The 23,094-nt window shown below is 32.9% G+C and overlaps 1 protein-coding gene across 1 annotated transcript in view; it reads right to left on the reverse strand.

Annotated features, from left to right (window-relative positions):
* Positions 1-16,011: 16,011 nt before the first annotated feature.
* The window catches only part of LOC140442298 (uncharacterized), a 42,740-nt gene continuing 35,657 nt past the window's right edge, over positions 16,012-23,094 (reverse strand). Inside the window, exon 3 of the mRNA XM_072533374.1 lies at positions 16,012-19,655. Within this exon, the coding sequence (XP_072389475.1) occupies positions 18,734-19,655 (922 nt within the window). The 3' untranslated portion in view covers positions 16,012-18,733. The remainder of the gene's footprint in view (positions 19,656-23,094) is intronic.

Genomic DNA, 23,094 nt, shown 5'->3' on the forward strand with positions numbered 1-23,094 from the left:
ATAACGAACAATTAAGCAAGTTAAAAAAAGAAAAAATGTGCACGTAGCTGAAAATGCACAATCTAGAAGAAAGCTAGACATGAAGATAAGCAACGATCAACCAGAAGTGGAAAGCTTTTGTTTTGATTTAAAGAATAACTCTTCACCTTCCGAGAATTCTAATAAATATTGTATATTATAAGCGTCAATTATGTATTTACAACCTTGGTATCCATAGCGCCAAGGATAACAAAGGTCATTGTTATATTTGGATAGAAGGTGAAGCTGGTCGGGACGTAGGCATTTGTCTTAAGAAACATATTGAAGAAAATGTTACTTCTGCAAAACATGTAATTTTGTGGTCAGACTCTTGTGGCGGCCAAAACCGCAACATCAAAATAGTTTTGATTCTGAAAACGATTTTGGAAACTCATCCTACCATTGAAAAAATTACATTACGCTATTTCCTTCCTAATCATAGCTTTTACCAATGGTAGTGATTTTGGAGATTTTGAAAATGCCCTAAAATTTCAACAACGTTTATATATCGTTGATGATTAAATAAACGTGATGAAAAAATCCCGTAAAAAGAACCCACTAGTAGTTCACAGAATGAAAACAGAAGAATTCGTTGGAACAAAGAAATTAGAAACTATGATTACAAACCGTAAGTAAGACATAGAAAACAGTAAGGCTGGTTTAAAACAACAGAAATTTAAATAAGAAAGGATATACCACTGATTATTTTTATGAAAACTTAACACTAGTGAAGTGGAAGTAAATCTTTACAAGGAATTTCAAAAAGAACGGCCTGTTGCAATGCAATCCGTAAGTAACCACTTGATTCCTCTTTGGCCCACAGGCAAGCCACTTTCTGTGCCTAAGCTTAACGACTTATGATCTTTAACGCACCTAATACCAAATGATGCAAAACCTTTGTATTGCTCTCTTTTCAGAAACAATATAATAGAAGACGACATTAGAAGATTTTATATTTTTGATTAATTTCTTAAGTAGGTAATATAAAATATTCAAAAACAACGACTATTATTGTCATACTCAAAAAGAAATAATAGCTTGTGGCCTACCAATCATTCATTAAAAGTGATATTTTAGTTACTCATCACTAGACTAAACGACCTCCATGTAGCTTGGTCTATTAATGTATAACACAATTACACAATGTGGCGAAAATCGTAAGTCGACCAAAAGACTTTTTATTTTTTTTGTTTTTCTTTAATATTGGCTAAGTTACTATTTCGCACTTATAAGAAACATAAAAAACTGTATTCGAAAACAAAAAATTACGACAATTGTAACATATAGTGAATTTTAATAGAGTGAAAACTTTAAAGTCAAATATCTCAAAATCAATTTTTGGCGCTTGGTCAAGTGATGCATTACACCGTCCATATAACATTACGAGACAATATTCATATGCTGTGGCCAAATCTTCATATTGCGTTAAATTGATATGTATACGACAATCAGCTGTAAAAGTCATTGCCTTTTTTTGCCGTATCATATTTTAGCATAGTCTTCTGATTTATTTTGTAGTATTTTAACTAAACAGGTTTAGTTTGCGTGAAATGAATCCACAATTCGTCTAATAATATTATGTTTTTAAAACAGTTGTGTTTTTATGCTCATTCATTCACCTTTTGTAAAGCAGTCTGTGTAAATATTAGGGATTTACTTATATAATATTTTTGTATATATAATTTGTTTATTGATTTTACTTTTTAGATAAAGTTTCACAATTATAGTCCTCTTGCTTTTATTATCTATGGTAATACATATACATACCCAATTCGAAAGGGAGAAAACCAGAGGGTTCTAGATTAAACATAGACATTCTTCTCTCTATCTCTCTCTATGTTATATAAAGATCATTGTCATCGCATAGTCAAAACACAGCAAGATTCTATTGCCTTTTCTTCTTTTTGTCTCCTCATTTCTATTGTGAACTCAGCCACGTAAATGACGTTTTAAAAATTTATGTCAATATTTCTGAAGTGCATTTCCTGGGATAATTTTTTTAAGACTAGTTTGTTTGATTACAAGTAATTGATTTGATAGCCCCCAACAGAGAAGTATTGATTGTAGGTAGAATAGCAAGTGTTGATAAATATGATGGGCCGGTAGGTAGTCTCATTATTCCTAAATTTGATCATATGTTACCTCCACCCTTCATTCGTAGACGTCGTCTCGTGGCATCCTCCCAATTTAACTTGGCAATGCAGTTATTGAGAGAGCCTTTGTATATAGCTAGCTGAACGTTGGAGTTGAGATTGAGTTTCTTGTACGACATTGCTATCTTAATATATATGTTTGACCTTGGCATTAGTTCCGTTCGGTATTGGTTAGTACTCGCACCTTTGTAAGTCGGAAAATACCTCTGATGGCTTTTCTAGCAATCCTGATTCCTGATCTAATTAATACGTTCTTGTCACATATCCACACATTAGCACTGGTTTAATCACTGTTTTATGTATTCTGCTTTTAGAGATTCGTATTAGACTTCTGGATTTAAAAGTATTATAAGGGTTATATATACATCAATTAGCTAGGTACCTGAATATTCCCTTTTATTTCTTATGTGACAACGATATCTACGATATCTAAAACGCTTCAATCTTTCAAAATGATATGGCTTTATCGTATGGCGTTACGTTATGCCCCACTCTACATCCTCTCTTTTGTACGTTAAAGAACATTTATTTGATTTTTGTATTAGTGACTATTAGACCATTTTTTTTGCTACTAATAGCATTATTTTATAGCATTCTAATATTTAATTTATCGATTAAATCCAGATAGCAAATAGATATTCTACACTTTCTCGAAGAAACATTATTCTAACACACAAAATTAATAAATTGCCAAAACTTTCCTTGCATATTTTGTTCACTTATGAGGGGCAGCAGTATCAGTACCAAAATAAGGCGTATAGTCCTGGACTGGCTAATTGTTGGATAATAGGAAGCATGAGTGTAGCAGTTTTGTTGCTTTCGGGACTGCACAGGTATCGGGGAGCAGAAATATCATTACCAAGTTAATGCATATAGGAATTGTTGCTTGAACTTTATTATTATTAACATCATTCAATCTTCGCTTATCCACTGCTGGACATAGATCTCCCTCATAATTTTCCATCTATTTCGATCTTGTGCCTCTTGCATCCAATTCCTATGACGTTTTAGATCGTCAGTCCAACGTGTTGGTGGACGACCTCTGCTTCGGTAGGCATCATCTCTTGGTCTCCATTGCAGTATCCGCTTTGTCCATCTATTATCTGTCATTCGAGCGACGTGACCTGCCCAGTTCCATTTCAGTGTTGCTACTCTCTCTACTGTATCAGCCACTCCTGTTCTTTGTCGTAGCTGGCGATTTGGGATCTTGTTTCGTAGTGAAACGCCCAACATAGCACGCTCCATCGCCCTTTGACACACACGGATTTTGTGAACTATTCTCCTTGTCATGGTCAACGTTTCCGTACCGTAAGTTAACACTGGCAAAACACACTGATTAAACGTTTTTCTTTTAAGGCATATTGGTATATCACACGATTTGAAAATATGGTTCAGCTTGCTGAAGGCTGCCCAAGTCAGTCTTATACGACGGAGACGCTCAACGGTTTGGTTTTTCTTTCTTATGCGAATCTCATGACCTAAGTATTTATAGGCCATTACCTGGTCTATGAATCTTGTTCCTACGCATATATCTTCGCTGACTACAAGATTTGTCATCATCTTGGTTTTAGACATATTTATTTTCAATCCCCCTTCTAGCGAGGAAAGGTAGAGCTGATTTAAAAGTTCTTTGGCCTCATATATCCTATCAGCTATTAGTACAATATCATCTGCAAACTTTAGATGGCTAAGCTTTTCTCCATTTATATTTATGCACTTGTCGGTCAGTTTTGCTCTTTTACATATTATATATTCCAAAAGCGCAGTGAACAGTTTCGGCGATGTGGTGTCCCCCTGACGTACTCCACGTTTTATCGGGAATTTCTGGGTTTGACGATCACCCACTCTAACACTGGCTATTGCGTTTTGGTATATGTGTTTAATTAAGCACATTATTAAACAACACTATATTTCCTAGTAAAATCATCATGACTTTACAATAAGACAAATTTTCGATCGTTGGTTATGAAAACATCATGTACATACCACCAGGTTCCCTATGTGGATATCCAGCAAAATCCTTATACTAATGATACGGGAAACAAAAAACCAAAGATGAAAATATGCACCAAGAAACACTGTGTTATAAAACAGTCGAATAAAATATAAATTCTCGATTCAAATAGTCAAAAAATTAATGAACATCTTATTAAAATAGAAATGAGGCCTATTTAAGATGTAATCCATTAACGGGCCAACGTACAAAGCACTCCTAGCATGTGCTAATGATATAGATCTCATAAGAAACTCTCCCGTCCGCAAACATCTTCAATAAAGTGAAGAGAGCACGAAAAACGTTTTACTTAAAATCAACGAAATGAAAACCAAATACAAGCGAATCAACAGAAGAGACCAATTTAATAAATCTTGATAAAATATTAAAGTTAACAACTACAATTTCGTAAATATGGAACACTTTAAATATCTTAGATAAATAATCACGGTTAATAATAATGTCACTAAAGAAATACAGATCATAATTTAAACTTTTTACCTATTTTAATACATAGATGCGAATCATGGACAATGACTTAAAGAGATAAAGAAGAACTACGAATATTTGAAAGGAAAATAATAGGAACATTGTTTTAACCTCATTATCATATCGCTACAAATCCGTATAGAAGAAGAACACATACTGAATAAAGAAAGCTCTTATAACGATATTGTTTAGGAAAATAAATTGCTTAAGGTAGATCGGACACATGCATAGACGCCAAGATGTCAAACTTGTAAAACTGGTATGGAAGGAAGTTAGCACAGAAGAATGCCACTTGGGCGTCTCAGTATGCAATGAAGAGAAAACATCCAATCATATCTCGAAAAATTAACATCGTGAAGGTTCTTCTTTGAACCCCATAACAAATGGCTAATCTTTTACTTTTCATTAAAAATTTAAATTTTAATAAGCCACGTAAATAACGTTTTAAAAATTTATGTCAATATTTCTGAAGTGCCTTTCCTGGGATAACTTTTTTTATTCTGGTTTGTTTGATTACATGTAATTGATTTGATAGTCCCCAACAGATGAGTATTGACTATAAGTAGGATAGCAGGTAGTTGAACAGGCATGTGTTGATAAATATGATGGGGCGGTAGATAGTCTCATTATTCCTAAATCTGACCTCATGTTACCTTCCTCCTTCATTTGTGGAAGTGCTAAGGACATTTTTTCTCTTGGGGCATCCTTCCAATTTAACTTGGCAATGCAGTTATTATAAAGCCTTTGGATATAGCCAGCGCAACTTTAGCATTGAGATTTAGCTTCTTGTACGACGTTGCTGTCTTTATATACGTGTTTGACCTTGGCATTAGTTCCGTTGTTAATACGCGGACCTTTAATCATTTACATACTTCTGAATGTTTTATCTTCTATTTAGGGGTAATATGTAATCAATATAAGTATAGTTAGTGTCAAATTTGTAATGATTTTTAAAAGCAATAGCTTACTGACTGTACTTTATATGTTCAGTTCAAATAATTGAACCTTGTCACTTCAGAAAAGAGCGATTTGAAGGGCAAAGTCATCTAAGAAGGTGGGATGCATCTTGTACCACCCCAAATTCACACAGGTTTACCGGTGTTGGCAGGCCAGAGCCGTCCTGGAAGATTTTAGGAAGATAGCTACCATAAGGAAATTCCTCTCGAGGGTTCAGATGGCGAGGAGCAGCTTATTCTATTTTCTTTTCGCTGCCCTATTCTAGGGCAGCAAATCTAGACTTGGTTTCGTTCTTCTCTAGCTACTTATCTTTGGATATTAGGTGGATTGATAGCTACGATATTCTAGAGCTTATGTATGGATGTGAGTCTTAATATCCGCTGAATTTGGCTGACTAATTTATAGCAAAATCTATGTATTAAGTATGTGTTGGTGTCATCCATACTGGCAAGATATATTCGGCAGCAAAAGCGTAGAGTGCAAGCATCTACGTCTACGTCTACGTTTTAAAGGTTGAAGGATGTGCTTCCCATTTTTAGCTGAAAAGTTTGCGAAAAATATTATTTTTCTGGTTATAGTTTGCCATTTAGTTGTAGTGAAGTTCTGTGAATGACAAGGTGTGATACAAATTATCTTCAAGGTATTTATAGCAAGTCCAGAGTTTAAGAATTTTATGACACTATTGGATGTTCAGATTTGTGAAAGCGTCTCTGTTAGGGACATTGAAGGAGCACACCTGACTCTTTCCGGGGTTTGGCTTAAAATTGATTCATAGTCTATTTTTATTGTACTTTGATAAGATAAAGGCAGATATCGAGCACAGTTTTATTGATTAAATCTTGCCCAAGTACTTTAGCTTCCTAGAGCATCTTCAGGGGCATCTAAAATAAGCCAAGAAACGTTTTTTTTAATGAAAAAATTGATTAACCTTGATAAAAACTCGAAGTTAATGGATGATAAAAGTTTTTTGTGATTAACGTTTTAGACTTACTTTGTCAATTTTGAGCTATCCAACAATAATTGCAGAATGTCAGAAAAACAAAATAAACATAAAGTTGAACATAACACTACACTAGACAAGGACAAACACTTTAAAATTATTTAAAAAAGTCGAAGCTATTCTGGTCGGTAACAGGAGAGAGAATGGCTCCCGGTATTAACGGAAATGTTAAGGTGACGTGTGACATATGACAGCTTGGATGGGCAGTCACAATCATGTAGATCTGATCTAGGCATTTCAAAATTCTATGTAACTACGCATTGACCAAAGGTCCAACTGACAATACTACAGGAAATTAACTAATGAAATATGACATATAGAATATTTTAACTAGATTAATCTAGTTAATTTCCTATAGTAGTGTTAGTTGGACCTTTGGTCAATGCTTAGTTACATAGAATTTTAAAATGTGCAGATCACATTTACATGATTGTGACTGCCATCCAAAATGTCATATCTCACATGTCGCCTTAACATTTCCGTTAATACCGGGAGCCATTCTCTCTCCTGTTGTCGACCAGAATGTATCTTCGACTTTTTAAAATAATTTTAAACTGTTTGTCCTTGTCTAGTGTCGTGTTATGTTCAACTTTACAAATTTCTTCCTTTAAAAAAACATTTCTTGGCTTATTTCAGATACCCAAGATGCTCTAGGGAGCGAAAGAACTTGGGCAACATTTAATTAATAAAACTGTGCTCGATATCTGCCTTTATTTTATCAAAGTTCATTTATTCGAGCATTCAACCTTGTATCTATTTTTTTACTGTGTTTAAGATATGAATTAGATTTTTTTCAACTTCAGCAACAAAAGTTTTTGGTTGTGCAACAGGAGATGTATCGTCTACGTAATAAAAATCCTAGTATTTACTGGTATGGGTTGTGTAAATGTTCTATTATCGGTAAAATTATATTAAGGATTATATGCAGAAGTATTTTGTATAGCTGACAAAATAAATATATTGACCGATAGCTTTTGTGGTCGTTGGAGTTTTTGCCAGGTTTAAGCAAGGTAACAACTTTGTCTTTGCTTTGATTGTCTGCAGACTTTGGATATCAGTAATTGTTGTGTTTTTGGTACAAATTTTATAATAAGCTTTGTGCTCAGATCCTCAGTCAGGAACCGTAATATTGTTCATTATATACGTAGATAGTGGATCCAAGCTCAACATAGTTGAAAGGTTACCTCAGCTGACTGGTTTTGTCCTCTCATTTAAGTTTTCCTTTACTTTCTTGCCGGCAGGGCACTTTTACATTTATTATGTGATTTTCAGGGATCCGTTTAATACCAAATACCCTAGGTTTGGCCCTCTATATGTTTTCTGCATTAGAAATACGTCACATTTGTGCTAAGCGCACATGACTGATAAAGTTAAGTAAAGTAAAGTGTCTTTATCTCTAGATATGCCCTTAATATTTATGGACATAATTAGAATAGTTAATCCTAAAAAGGACCGATTTGACAAAAATCATATTGAACGGGTGATTAGCCAATTAATTAATTATTCATTACCCAGAGTACGTCCGATTACGGTGGTCTTATTAGTACTTAAATTTTCGTAAAGGCTTCTCTTTTGAAACCCATAAGAAATGGCTAATCTTTAACTTTTCATTAAAAATTTTAATTTTACATACTGTTACTTTTCGACGATATTTCGAATCAGATGTATAGTAATCACCGTATTTAATATAGAGTCTCTTTATGAAAAGTAAGTGAGTTTATCATATCGGTGACAACTCATATATGGATAATAAGGACATAAACGGGTAAAATAAGTGTACAAAATTTCTAAAAAATATATCGGCGCTATTGTTCAGGAGATGGGTTTATCCCAGAGATCAAAGGTTACATGTATATTAAAGGTTCTGTTTACGTATTTTCATTACTAAAAAACTATATTTAAAATAAAAGCCTTAAGGTATTTTTAGATTCTACGGAAATGAGAATTTAGGGAAATCAGCAAATTAAAAAATACAGCCATAATTCTGAATGACCAACTTGAGACAAATAGTTGTCCCCTCTTCAACTTATTCAGTTACAGGCTATAACATGTAAACGCATACCTGTTTTATTGTCAGATAAAATAAATTTCCATCAAGTAACGGTCAAATCAATCACTTACTTAAAGAGTAGGAAAAGACATGTTTATGCTTTAGAGTACGGGTATTTTACTACAAAGTACCCTTTGCTTTTGACAATTAGTTTCTCACTTTCTCAGCGATGGATCTCCCTTTCCTCATCAATAATGTTCTCGCTCGATACTGTGTGAATATCTTATTCTACGATAGTTAGATTTCACTATATGCTCTACATTTCTTGGCAATACTTCTTATGTCTTTTCTAGTAATACTGATCTAATTAATATCTGAGTTTTACTTACATTGTTTTGTCAGCGTTCTCGTCATGTATCCAGTCAATAGCATTGGTTTAATCACTATTTTATATATCCCGATTTTAGGGATTCGTATTAGACTTCTGGATTTAAAATTGTTATGAGGGTTATATATACATCAATTAGTTACCTGAATATTCCATTTTATTTCTTATGTGACAACGTTATCTACGATACCCAAAATGCTGCAATATTTCAAAATTATATGGGTTTATTGTTACGTTATGCCCCACTCTACATCCTTTCTTTTGTATGTTAAAGAATATTTATTTGGCTTTCTGATTACTGACTATTAGACCGTTTTTTTTTGCTGCTTGTAGCATTATTCTATAGCATTCTAATATTTAATCTATGGATTAAACCGGATAGCAAATAGATATTCTTCCCGTTCTCAGAGAAATAATATTCTAACATATAAAATCCTATTAAATTTCCAAAACCTTCCTTGAATATTATGTTCACTTATGAGGGGCAGAAGCAATATCAGTACTATAATAAGGCGTATAGTCCTGGACTGGCTAATCGTTGGATAATAGGAAACATGAGTGTAGCAGTTTTAATGCTTTCCTGACTGCTACCTGGGATCGGGGAGCAGAGATATCAGTACCAAGTTAAGGCATATAGGAATTGTTGCTTGAACTTTATTATTATTAAATAGCACTATATTTCCTAGTAAAATCGTCATGACTTTACAGTAAGACAAATATTCGAACGTTGGTTATGGAAACGTTAAGGACTTACCACCGAGTTCCCTATGTCGATATCCCGCAAAATCTTTGTAATAATGATAACCGAACCAAAAAAACAGAGATTAAAATAGGTGCCAAGAAACTGTGTTATAAAACAGTCGAATAAATACAGATTCTCGATTTAAATATTCAAAAAATTTATGAACAGCTTAGTAAAATAGAAATAACGCATATTTAAGATGCAATCCATGAATGGACCAAGGTACAAAGCACTCCTAGCATATGCTAATGATATTGATTTCATAAGAAACTCTCTCCCGTCCGCAAACGACATCTTTAACAAAGTGAAGAGAGTACGAAAAATGTTTCACTTAAAATCAACAAAATGAAAACCAAATACAAGCGAATCAAGAGAAGAGAGCAATTCAATACATCTAGATAAAATAATAAAGTCAACAACTTCAATTTCGAAAGTATGGAATACTTTAAATATCTTACCAAGACGCCAAGAATTGAGATAAATAATCAAGACGACAAAGAACATTTTAAATTGATAAATCTATACGATTTTTAACAATGCATATTTATAGGTCATTTTCAGAGCCAACGTGCTAATTGTATGTAAAATGAAACTTTTTAAGGTTTTTAACGTTTGTATGAAAGATAAAACCGTATGAAACATGACCGTGAAATTTATATACCAATCTATAAATCTCTTTTAAAAGAATACTGACACCTATACATTATCACAATACTACATATCATAATACTAAAAGTCTGTTATTTTAATCTAAGAATAGGCTTTATAATTTACGAGAGATTTAATTTAATGTATTTAAAATTTTCCAGGATCCGGTATTGTAATAAGAAACAAAATTTCACTACAAGGCATGAAAGCGTGTTAAATTTGACTTTAGATATTCTTTTTGAGATTTAAAGATTTTGTCTTTCTACCCAAGACTTTTCTTCCCTCTACTCTTCCTTGCATGATGACGCGTAGAAAAGAGTATTTATCGTTTCGAACTATGTGGCCCAGATACGATGTCCAGATAGACAATTCGTCTTAACGCTTTTTCGTTTGAGACTTTTACAGTCCAAGGAATTTTAAGAATACTCCTATATAGTCACATTTCGAATGCCTTTAATTTGTTTACAGATTTGGCTTTCAGGGTCCAAGCTTCTACCCCATAGAGCAGTTGCGACCATACATAACATTCGACGATCTCAATCTAATAACCATACTTAATTTCTTATTTGTAAACATTGACTCTTATCTGTTTAGTTGAGTTCTATCTTTTTGCTTTATCTGTTAATGATTTCTATAAGAATTTGTAAATCATCTATATTTTCTGTCATAATTGGGGTTTAGTATGCAAATTTTTTGTTATTAATGATGCTCACTCCATTCCTTACTTCTTTCCCATAGTGTCTACTAAAATATTAGTTGGGAGTACACATTAAATAATTGTGGTGACAATTCACATCACAACACACATCTCTTGCTGACTCCTTTTTGAATTTCTGCTTGATTTGTCTCATCTTTCACCCGCATTACCGCTGTTTGATTTTAGTAGATTTTTTATTAAATTAATATCTTGGTATCTAGGTTTATGTGTTTTCATGCATGTATGGGCTTACCAGGTTGAACTGTGTCAAATACTTTTGAAAATCTATATTAGATAAGAATACGTTTTCATTATAATCTCTGCATTTTTGTAATAGTACCACCATTGCGCACAATTCCTCTTTTGTTCCCAATCCACCTCTAAATCCAAACTATGTGTTGTCCAATTGTTCTTCACATTTTTTATTGACAGACGATTTAATGTTGTTATTAATCGGATGACATTTATGACTTTTATTAAATTTTGATAATCGTTACAAATCAAGTCTTTTAGTGACATATTATTCTTTTAATTTTTACTTCTCATTTAATGTCTATATTTTGTTAGTTATTTTTAGAGTAAATATATGATGACTAAAAACGAATTGATCAAGAGTAGTGAACTATTCTATGAAGCTACCCTTCACGACGCCATCTTGTGGCGCCAGTTCCGTGACGCTCACCTCAGCATTTTACTGTAGAGAGAAAAAGTAATACAATGCCAGTATAGAAGCTTTGCTTTAAAAATATGCCATAAGCAAAGATATAAAAGTATTCTTGTCATTATATTATATTGCATACTGTATTATTAACAAAATTTTTCATAACACATTCTGATATACGCTTTCTCTTGCCGCTAACGAACAGAAGTTTTTATTAACTTTTTGGTAATATAATTATGTAGGTATGTATATTTTTAACTTCTTACCATAATGCTAGAGTACAAAAGTAGTTATACTCTACTGTATTTTTTTCGTGGGGGTTCTATTTTTTAACTGTGTGATGGATTCTTGTATTTCAGTTCGTACGATTTGCGTTAATTAATTTAATGATATTTCTGGAGTTACAAGTGTATACTCAGTTTCTGTTGTTCCGTTTATTTATCTGAGATATGTTATTCATTCTTCTCTAGGGATGTACTTAATCTCAATCAATTCTTTGATTTCGTTTTTGCCCTCTTTCACATCTGTTTCAAACCATCCGGCGGACTTTTAGGTCTTCATTTTATATAAGCATTTTTTTTCTTAGCATTTTACTTTTAACTCTATTAATAAAGTGTGTCTATTTTTCTTTCTCAAAGAGCCTCTTTTATTTTTGTTTTTATGTTGTTATTATAATTTTTCAAATTAATTCGACATTATTCCCACTTGATTCTTTTGTTTCAGTTATTGCTCTAGACTAATTTGACATTTTTTTCCTTCAAATCATCAAATTTTCATAAATTGTTTATATGTCGTTGTAGTAAAATTCATATTTTTCAATAAGCCTAACATATGCAGCAGCGGTGTCATGAAACCGAAATAATCCAGTTGTGCATAACGTTTTTGCTGATAGATTTACAAATAAATTTTCAAACACATCAAATTGATCATCCTTTTTACTTTCGTATACGCTCATACTTATCCAAATTAAATTTTCAATTTCCAAAAACTTATGATACCTCCTCAATCCACAACCCTGCGCCACGGACAATATCTTTTCCGGCTATCGACATCAGTCTAACAAACCTATCTCAGTTAGTTTCAAATTGTCGTCAATTACAACCATCTTTTCGGCTGAATTATTCGCAATTCTAAAAACACTATTGTTAATACAAAACAAAAACCAAGAAAGATGTATAATAATCAAAGATTCTCTAAATTCATTATCCTCACTGACTCAATTGTACTGTGACAACCCCCTTTTACTTCTTATTAAAAAATAACTTAAAAACATTTCAAATAAGAACATCCAAGTTCATTTTTTATGGGTGCCTTCTCATGTCAGAATTGAAGGTAACGAAGTTGTAGATAAACTAGCTAAAAACGCACCAACTAACCTGATGTTCGAAGAAAGTAACATAATGGTACAAAACGATTTAAAACCATACTTAAAACAAAAAATAATTCAAAAATGGCAACAAACTTGGAACAACACTCCATTAAGGCTATACGAAGTTAACAAATATCCATATCTTTGGAAACCAAAAGTAAAAGACAGAAGAGAGCATGTGATACTTACCCGTGTCGTCTCCGGTGTAATTAATAAACGTATGAAAAGTCGATAGCATCTTGGTGCAAGTTTCCATGTTTATTAATGTCTCAAACTATTGCGCAATATGTTGCAATATTGCGTAGTTAGCCGGTACGCTCTTATTGTGGCATTGTCTTGAAAAAGATAATGCCTTTATGGTTTATTTACTTTTGTAGAAATAAAACACAGGTTTTCTAAGAAGAAAAAAACTCAGCTTCAGAGTCTTAGAAAATTCGCAGAGCCCTTCGAGCAAAGTGCTCTAGGGAGCTACCCTAGACGGGTAAAACCATACTGACTTGAGATCCGAAAATGTCCCATATTTAAAGATAAATTAACTTTTATATGAAACTTTTTCATTTCTCAACCAATTAAATTTAATTATAAGTTCCAGAAGGAAGGGCGATGCACATCGAGGTGCGTGATTGGTGGCACCTAATGACACCCGTCTCCGTATCGGCCAGACACGACTTACTCATGGCTATTTACTACAGCGCAAAAATAAACCAGTTTGTGAAGTTTGCAACCATGTTCTAACGGTAAAACATTTTTTAATACAGTGTCCTAAATATAACAGTGAACGACTCAAATATAGCATACCCAACTGCCCTAGAAGAAAATACAGATACCCAAAGAATAATTTCTTATCTTAAAGACTGTCAACTTCTTCATAAGATTTAAAACATACATTGTAATACACATACATATTATTATTATTAATTGTAAACTAATATATATACACTATTTGTATCAACTGTAACATTAATCTAAATACGCTAATGCCTCTGCGTGGTAGATGCGTTTAAGAAAAAAGGTATTTTTATTTGATTATAGATTATATTAGATTTATATTAGATTAGATATTCAGTTTTGTGACAGCGCCTGTCTTAGACAAATTAAAGGAGCGCTCCTAAGATTTTTCGGGGTTTGGCTTAAAATTAATTCGTAGTTTATTTTTATTATATTTAAGGCATCATTTAGATTTTTTTTCACTTCAGCAACAAAAGTTTTGGTTGTGCAATGTATCGTCTACATGAAAGTCCTAGTATCTACTGGTATCGGTTAATCATTTGTGTAAATGTAATACAGTGTAGGTGCCATTACGCTACCCCAAGCGAGACCATTCATCTGCGTTCTTCATCTTACCATTGAATGATACGAAAATTTTCTGTTCTGTAGATATACGCGGATAAAACACGTGATGTTTTTATCTAAGGCGATGTCATACAGTTTTGGAGAAATGTCCTCTAATTTAATATGTCGTAAGTGGCATTTAGATTGACAAATACCACTCCTGATACCCGATATCTTTTTTACCCGTTGTTGCTTTTTGCAAAAACGGGTACGTTATTAAGTACGTTAATAAGTATTACGAATAAAAATAAATAAGCAAGAAGAATATAAATGATCTATATTTAAACCAAATGACAAAAAAAAGAATATTATATATACATTTACTTCTAAATTAAATATTAAATTTTAATATGCCTGACAGCGAAAGATACAAAAACAAAATTATTTAAAGTTGAAATAATGATAGCTTGTACAAGCACAAAGCATTTAAAACAATAAGACCGAACATATTATATGTAATTGTAATAGATATGTTGCCGAGAATCAAGTTACACTAAGGTACCGAAATATTTCTTCTTTTAGTATCTGCCATAAGTGTATCCATGTGTTTATGTGTATCTAAAATATAGGATATTGAATTCCCTACATTTAAAAATCGAAATACTGAAATTAGACAGTAAAAAATTGCAATTTTAAGAATGATTTATAAATTGTTATAATTCAAATTTTACTACTTCATGAAACAAATATTTTATTCGTCATAAACTGTGGCAATCGAAACATCGGAAGGTACATTTATAATATAATAAATGTTTCAGTGCCAATGCATTAAAAAAAAATACTAGTACACAAAAATGGACCCTTGCCTTTTCAAAGTTTATAATAGACACTAATTTCAGTTTATCTATAATTAAAGCAAGTAATATAAATTACCACCATAAAATATTTAACTACAATAACCAAGTACGTATTTGTGAAATTCCTCGATGACTAAATTAATTGATATTTAAATAAATTTGAAGTTCCAAAACGTACCTGCTGTAAAATTTCAAAATCTACGACTAATCAAATTATTGGCAACATCGGAGGAGTTTGGTTGTGTACGCAAAGAAATGTATACGGATCCCAAAAGTGTTTTAACCTATTACGGAGTCCACTTAATCCGACGTGTTGGTCGGAGTCCACATAAAGCGCTACCCAGATAATAATATACACGGTGTATATTCGCCTGGAGTTAGTATAATACCGTTTTAGAACGGAGCTTACATTAACCGCTAGATGTATATATATATATATATATATATATATATATATATATATATATATATATATATATAATATATAATAGTAGAACGATTTGAACCTTCGTCGAAGCAAGACGTATTTAATTACCAGTCTAATCCCACGTAGTTTTTACGCTTTTATTTATATCCAGTTAATAATTAACGTGTATTAAATCTGTAATTTTAATTTAATCAGAACTACTTTATCCATCATGGCAATATGTACACTTCTCCAAGAAATTAACGCACCACTTCAATAAATCAATTTTATTTGTACACAGGCACAGAATAAAAAATAAAACTTCACCAGATTTATTCTACATTTTATTAGTATTTATAACAATTTGTCTAATCATCAGAAAATGTGGAAGTACAGGAGAAAAAAAAATAAAACGGAAAATTCTAAAAAAATAATGATAAGGAAAGTAAACTAAAATATGAAAAAAGTCTTAATAACGAGTGTTTCCACCTCTACTACGTATAACAGCCTCACATCGTTGGCGAATACTTAAAATTAATTGCCGTATTTCATTTTGGTCTAGTTCTCTCCAAATCTGGATCAGCCTCTCTCCCACTTCCTGTAAGTTGTAGGGTTGGATCGGTGTCGCTCTTAATACGCTACCAAGGATATCCCAGAGATTTTCAATCGTATTTAAATCCGGACCATGTGCTGGCCATTCCATAGTGTTAATTTCTACCTCTTCTAGATAATTTCTGACGATCTGTGCAGCGTGAGGTCTGGCAGTATCTTGCATTAGCAAGAAATTTTCACCGATATAAGGAGCGAATGCTACTACATTTTGCTCCAGGATCTCCAATATGTACCCTTCAGCTGTAATAGTTCCATTTTGTATGACCACTAGGTCCGCACGTGCGGTTAAAGAAATACCACCCTACACCATAACGGATCCTCTATAAAAAAATGTGGTGTGTGAGAAGTTACACTGAGCATATCGTTCGTTGGGTCGTCGCAACACACGAACACGTCTGTCGTTATTGTACAAACAAAATCTGGATTCATCAGTAAATAGTACTCGTTCCCAGTCAGCCTCTAACGTAGTAGAGTAAAATGTAGTCTCTTCCTTCGATGCTCTGCAGTTAATAGAGGACCTCGGGCGGCAATCCTTGGTGTTAAGTTGTATTCCCTAAGTTGCTGGCGAATAGTTTCAGTACTAATTTGTATAGCATGCACGTCTCGAAGCTGAATTTATAGACTTCGATGTGTTAAAAACGTTGTCGAACAGCAGAAATTCTTAAAACTCGATCTTGAATAGGGGTAGTTACTCGGTTTCGTCCTTGCCCTGGTCTGCAAGTATGATTTCCTGTTTCGAGGAATCTTTCTAATACCCGTGAGACGGATGTGTGGGACACATTAAATCGACGACCAATTCTTCGGTAACTCCAACCTTACACTTGGGCACATTCATCTCGGGTTAAATTACGTGATTGACGCTACATAATAAACACAATTAACAATAATCAACAATGAAACAGTAGCCGAATAAAATTCGTGAACACATGGAAATTAGTAAATTTATAGAATTAGTACATTTCTTGCTTTTTTTTTATATTGTTGCAAAAAAAACTATACCGATAAAACACAGTCAATAAATATAGAGTGTACGAATAGCATATACAAGGGGCTTGCAAAATATAACACTACAATGGAAATTTTTATTAACGCTAATAAAATATTTTAATATTTCAAAGTGGTGCGTTAATTTCTTGGAGAAGTGTATTTTGCGAACTGCTGTTTTGAAAAGATTTGTGGTTGTTGTGTTGAACCATGTACGTAGATTTTTCAGCCAGAAAATCCTTCGCCTTTCTGGTTCACGTTTTCCTTCCACTTTTCCAGTCAAGATTAGTTGCAGCAGTTCATATCTTTCGCTGTTCCTCATGATGTGACTGAGGTATTCTATTGTAGTTAGCAGGTCTTTTTCTTTTTGCATTCTCAACAAAACATCCTGATTAGTAACGTGGTCGGTATAAGATATCTTCAGAATTCGACGATAAAGCCACATTTCAAAAGCCTCAATTTTCTTGCAATTATAGACTTTTATGGAAGGTTATTACTCTGGTTTGAACCCACCTATTGGAAAAGGTGGACTAATAATTATTCATATTGGATCTGAAACTGGCTTTGTAAATGGTGGTAATTTAGAATGTACTTCAAGAACCACCAGAGTATCATGAGAATAGAGGTATGTATTTGAAGAATATTTAATGGTATCAGACGGTTAGTAACATAGGTACCGCAAAATTCTGTTATAGTAATGGATAATGTTAATTGCCATTGTTATTTAATTGAAAAACTACCAACTTTGGCTTTATAAAGGCATTATTTACTTAATTAGTTAAAAGGAAAAGAGATCACATTTGATAAAACGATGGTTAAAAAAGAACTCATGAATTGTTCAATAACACAAACAAAAGTATAAAAAATATGTAATCAATGAAAAAGCTAAAAATGACAGAATAACTGTACTTCGTTTATCCCCATATAATTACTGTCAACTTAACCCTATAGAGCTAGTATGGGCACATGTAAAGGGTGACATAGCGAAAAACAACAGTTATTGAAGAAATAACTGTTGTATCAAGACGTAGCGAGAAACAAACTACATACATTCAAATTAGTTGATGTGAAAAGAATGTTGAGGAAGCTTTATCGAAAGTCACTGCAGAAAATTGGAAAGTATGTAGGTACACATACAGCATGCAAAAAGGATGAAGAAAAGTTAGGGAACTTAGATTTGTTAGTTGACTAATGCTTATTAGAAACCAATTATCATTGCACCAAACAACCAATTTCAGATTCATATGATAATCATAAACACGATATGATATATTAGGTATGTGAACTGTGATATTTATTTTTATTCGACCTAAGGAAAACAGCATATAGCAAATTCAAATATTTTGTGAGTGACAATAATTGATAAAGAGGAAAGAAATACAAAAGAGACTACTAAAAGTAGGTAGTGCAATGGTATAATGTTCGTGAACATTGGCATTGTATGCTTGTGACTACATCTAGAGAAGAAAATTACTTTGAAGATACAAGTGATACAATTTATTCATCTTCTGAAGAACTTGTGTTACTGTCATTGCCAATTGGAATTATTAACGGATCTATTACACTATCCATGATGCCATCTAATTTACACATGTTTTCCTCCACTTTGAGAATGTGATTAACACAATTTTGCCAATGTGTTGTGGTTACATTCTCGAGAGCTTGTAACAGAAGTTTTTTTACTTCTTTAAGTTTAAATGTCGTGTTTTTAAGTACCACTTCATTTTTCACCTGGGCCCAAATTTTCTCAATGGGATTCAACTCGCAATGATATGGAGGCAGCCGCAGTACAATTTGACCATTTGTTTTAGCCATCTCATCAGTTACATACATATTATACTTATCTTTATTTATACGTACAAGATGGAAAAGTTCTGACCTAACCATCTCCATATCAAAAGGAATGTTTTTTATTTGTAACCATTCTTGCATATATTTCTTTGTTGATGATGTTGTCGGAATTTTTTCTACTTTTCGGCTGTGATATGATGCATAATCCATTACAATGATAGCGTTTTTTGGTAATTTTTGCAAGATATTATTAAACCAATTTTCAAAAACAGATGCATTCATTTCTTCATGGTAATCCTCTGTCTTTCTTCCCCCAAAAAGTAAAATCCCTTCATTAACAAATCCTAACTCTGATCCAACATGTAAAACTATGAGGCGTTTTCCTTTTCCCGATGAGTTTTTCAAACCAGTAGACAGCCCCTCAATGAATGCCTGTCTAGGGTTTTTTATGGCACAGTCTACCCACACTTTATCTTTGGTGTGACCTTCATTTACCCATGTTTCGTCAAGGTAATAAATGGGCCTACCTTCACTTCTGTACCTTTTTATAGAAGTTAGGTAATTACGCCTCCATCTGATAACATCATCACGTTCAATTAGAATACTTGTTCGACTTCTCTTCAAGTACCTACAAAATAATAGAATGTTACATTTAGACCAGGGCAGATCTGTGAAAAAAGTCTGTTTTTGGATATGAGAGGTGGCATGTGGCATTCGAATTTTTGCAGAAAAAGTTAGGTAATAACTTCAATAATAACAATTGACTCATGCTCCCTCTCAAATATGCCCGGAACATTAATAAAAACATTAAAATATTTAAAAATTACTAAAAATATCGATTTTTGTCTACTTTCTTTGTTCATAACTTTAAAACTATTAATTTTGGAGGAAAGTCGTACATAAATAAAACAAAGATAATTAAATTTCCTATGATATATGAGTGGTTAAAAATGTCTTCCAACCATTTAGGTTGTACTAAGGTCCTTCGTAATTGGTTTAGAAATTTTTTATAACCTACTCAAACCGTCCACCAAATTTGAAATTTTTTAAAAACTTTTAGAACAAACATTAGACCATTTAGATGTTTGCAATTTTTTTTAAATATAAAGACGCACTCTACCGGTCTAATACACTCTACAGAATTCAAATCGTATTATTTGGGCGGTCTCTGGAACAGACTCGGTAGACGCTTCTTGTAAAAGAAAAAAAGTTGAATTGCGAGGAGTAGTTCCTGAGATACAACCGGTCAAATTTGACCGGTATTTGCGACGAAGCTATACCTAAACAGTAGGATGGTAACTTTTGAACCATTAGCTTATTTTTTCGGTTCTCTTTCTCTATACATTTTTTCATATGTTTAAAACACTCATAACATATTGTTACGTAAAAATATGAGTCATATTAAAAACCTGTAAACATGTTGTTTATTACTAATATGCTTATTCATTCGAGTATTTTCTAGTAAGAAGATCGACGGGTCTCCCTAGGTCGAATAAAACCAGTCTGAGCTTCTGGTTTCTTCGATGGGGGATCGCCGCTTCACCGTTATTCTCGAATAACAGGATTTTATATTTATAGAGGAATTTTGTTATGAAGAGGACAGTTAATGAAGAAGCTCGCGCCCGCGATTTAATTGTAACGTTCGTCAAATAAATTGTACAGTAGTTTAATAAACTGATATAAATTACCGTGTGTTTTAATAAATTAAAATAAGAACAATATAATAAATTAGTAAAGAATTAATAAATAAAATAGAATAAATTATAAGTAGAAGTTGGGGCACTCAAACCAGACAGACACACTGCGCATGCGCCGACACAGGCCCCAGATACAGCCCAATGTCGGTAAGCATTGGATCTGCATTACCGGCCAACGTGTAACTTAGCATGGTTCCGAACCTTTTAGTCATGACCGAAACCATTTCAATTCTTTTAATTATACTTTAACTGTTTAATATTTTAATTTTTGTTAACCAATTTTTATTCTTATAATATTATTTTTAATTAATTAATTAATTTTTTAAATTAAAGAAAAAGTCTTTCAGAGGTAGGATTTGAACCCGTATGAAATATTTACTAGACCAGCGTATTTGAACCCGTATGAAATATTTACTAGACCAGCGTACTGCACGCGACACCACGAGCTATTAATGTTATGCGCTCAAAAGAGTATAATAATATAATCAGGTTATCATCTGTGTAGGAATTTTAAACATAGGTACTCCTCGTTTTTTATTGCTGACAAATTAAGTGACTAAGATGAATCATACTAAGAGATAGAAAAAAAATTAGCAGGTCAGGTTCGCGAAATAAATCAGTGCAGTAACAACTCATTTATATTTTTCCAATAAAAATTATCTATTATAAAAGAAAGTTTTTAATGAGTTCTAATAAACGAAAACTATCATTGACCTGGCAATATTAAATTGATATATAGTGGTAAACCGCCGTACAGGATTTTAAATGGACAACTTAAAGAAATATCAGTTTCTAGTTGTTGGATATTTAACGAGATGACCCAACTGGTTGACTTTAAACGAATATTAATATAGATACTACCCCTACAATTCACTGAAGGTCTGCTGCTTGACAAAGGCGTACATTGACCTTTAATGCACACTGGTTGACACACTTCTCTCATGGACACATATCTCGTACACTGCTCAATATAGACATACAATTTCGACATACACTCCCAATCAAACAACCAGTTTGAATGGTAACAATAATTTTTAGGACTTTATTCACAACGGGGTACTCAGATACTTCATTTGCCTAATACACTTTTTGTTATTCTAAACCATTGTCTTTTTTAAATGCAACACAGTTGAATGTCGTTTCATCCTGTCAAAAAACATCTTACTTTCACTCTCTTATACTTTAACTTTATTGTTGGAAAAACTTTTAAATATTCGGAATTTAATAACATTTATTCAATCTAGCTATTGGAATGATACCAAAAAGAATTTTTGTGCACAGGGTTTTCAGAACTTTCATTTGCCGTTGCTATTCTAAACCATTGTCATTTTAAACACAGCACAAACATGTACGCGCGCGCGACGACCATCGCATCAACCTTTCAATGAACGATTCTTACTCTATTACTTAATCGTGTTACCAATAAAAATCGCCCGTGCAAGACGGAATAAGAACAGAGATGGTAAAAAAGGTTGATAACTCTAGAATCAATAAAAATCCTTAACAGATGCATAACAAATTATAGTCGTGGCACAACACACAAAAAGAGAGATCGAATAAACATGAACCGACCAATTAGTCTTTTACCACACCCATGTAAATTATTAACAAAGATTACAACACATAAATTAGATTTATACCAAAGACGGATTCCACAAAGGATACAGTACGAATGATCATCACACACAGAAAAATGCAAAAAATTCCACTCAAGTTGGCATTTTTTAATAACGCTTGCGATTCCATAGAACAATGGGTGGCAATGGGTAGTTTATGCATTAGACAATGGCAGAATAGACCCCGATATAAAAAGCTCTTGGAAAACATTTATAGGAAAGCAAAATTTAAAGTTAAAATCTGTGAAAGCTCAATAAGGCACTATTAATGGGGAGAGATGTCAGACAAGGAGATACGATGTCAGATAAGTTCTTTACACTTACTTTGGAGGATATTTAAAAAAAAACTGGAATTGGAACAAAAAATGCACTGTGCACTTGTTCACAGGAGTTACAAGAAATGTTAACAGACTTAAGCATTGGAGATAGTACCACTAAATATTGAGAAAGTTAAGGGCATGTTAGCTGAAAAGGTTGAAAATGTATAAGAATATGTGCATTAACAGTGTGTAACAGATTATGTGTCCTACTAACTATCTTGCCGTTGGTAGGTACGTACTTCTTTATAAAAAGGTATATAGATACAAAAGGACTTGGGTTTCTTCTTCAAATTCTTTTTTTTTTGCATGATGAGTTTTTCTGCTATATCTTACAGTTTTTTCTTGATTTGAGTCGGCATACAAAGGGCTGGTATGTGTGGAATGGATTTTACGAATCTAGACTTTGTTTGTTTCGTTCTCTAGCGAGTTATCTT

The sequence above is a fragment of the Diabrotica undecimpunctata genome, chromosome 5 (genome assembly GCF_040954645.1).
Source record: "Diabrotica undecimpunctata isolate CICGRU chromosome 5, icDiaUnde3, whole genome shotgun sequence".
NCBI classification, from domain to species: Eukaryota; Metazoa; Arthropoda; class Insecta; order Coleoptera; family Chrysomelidae; genus Diabrotica; species Diabrotica undecimpunctata.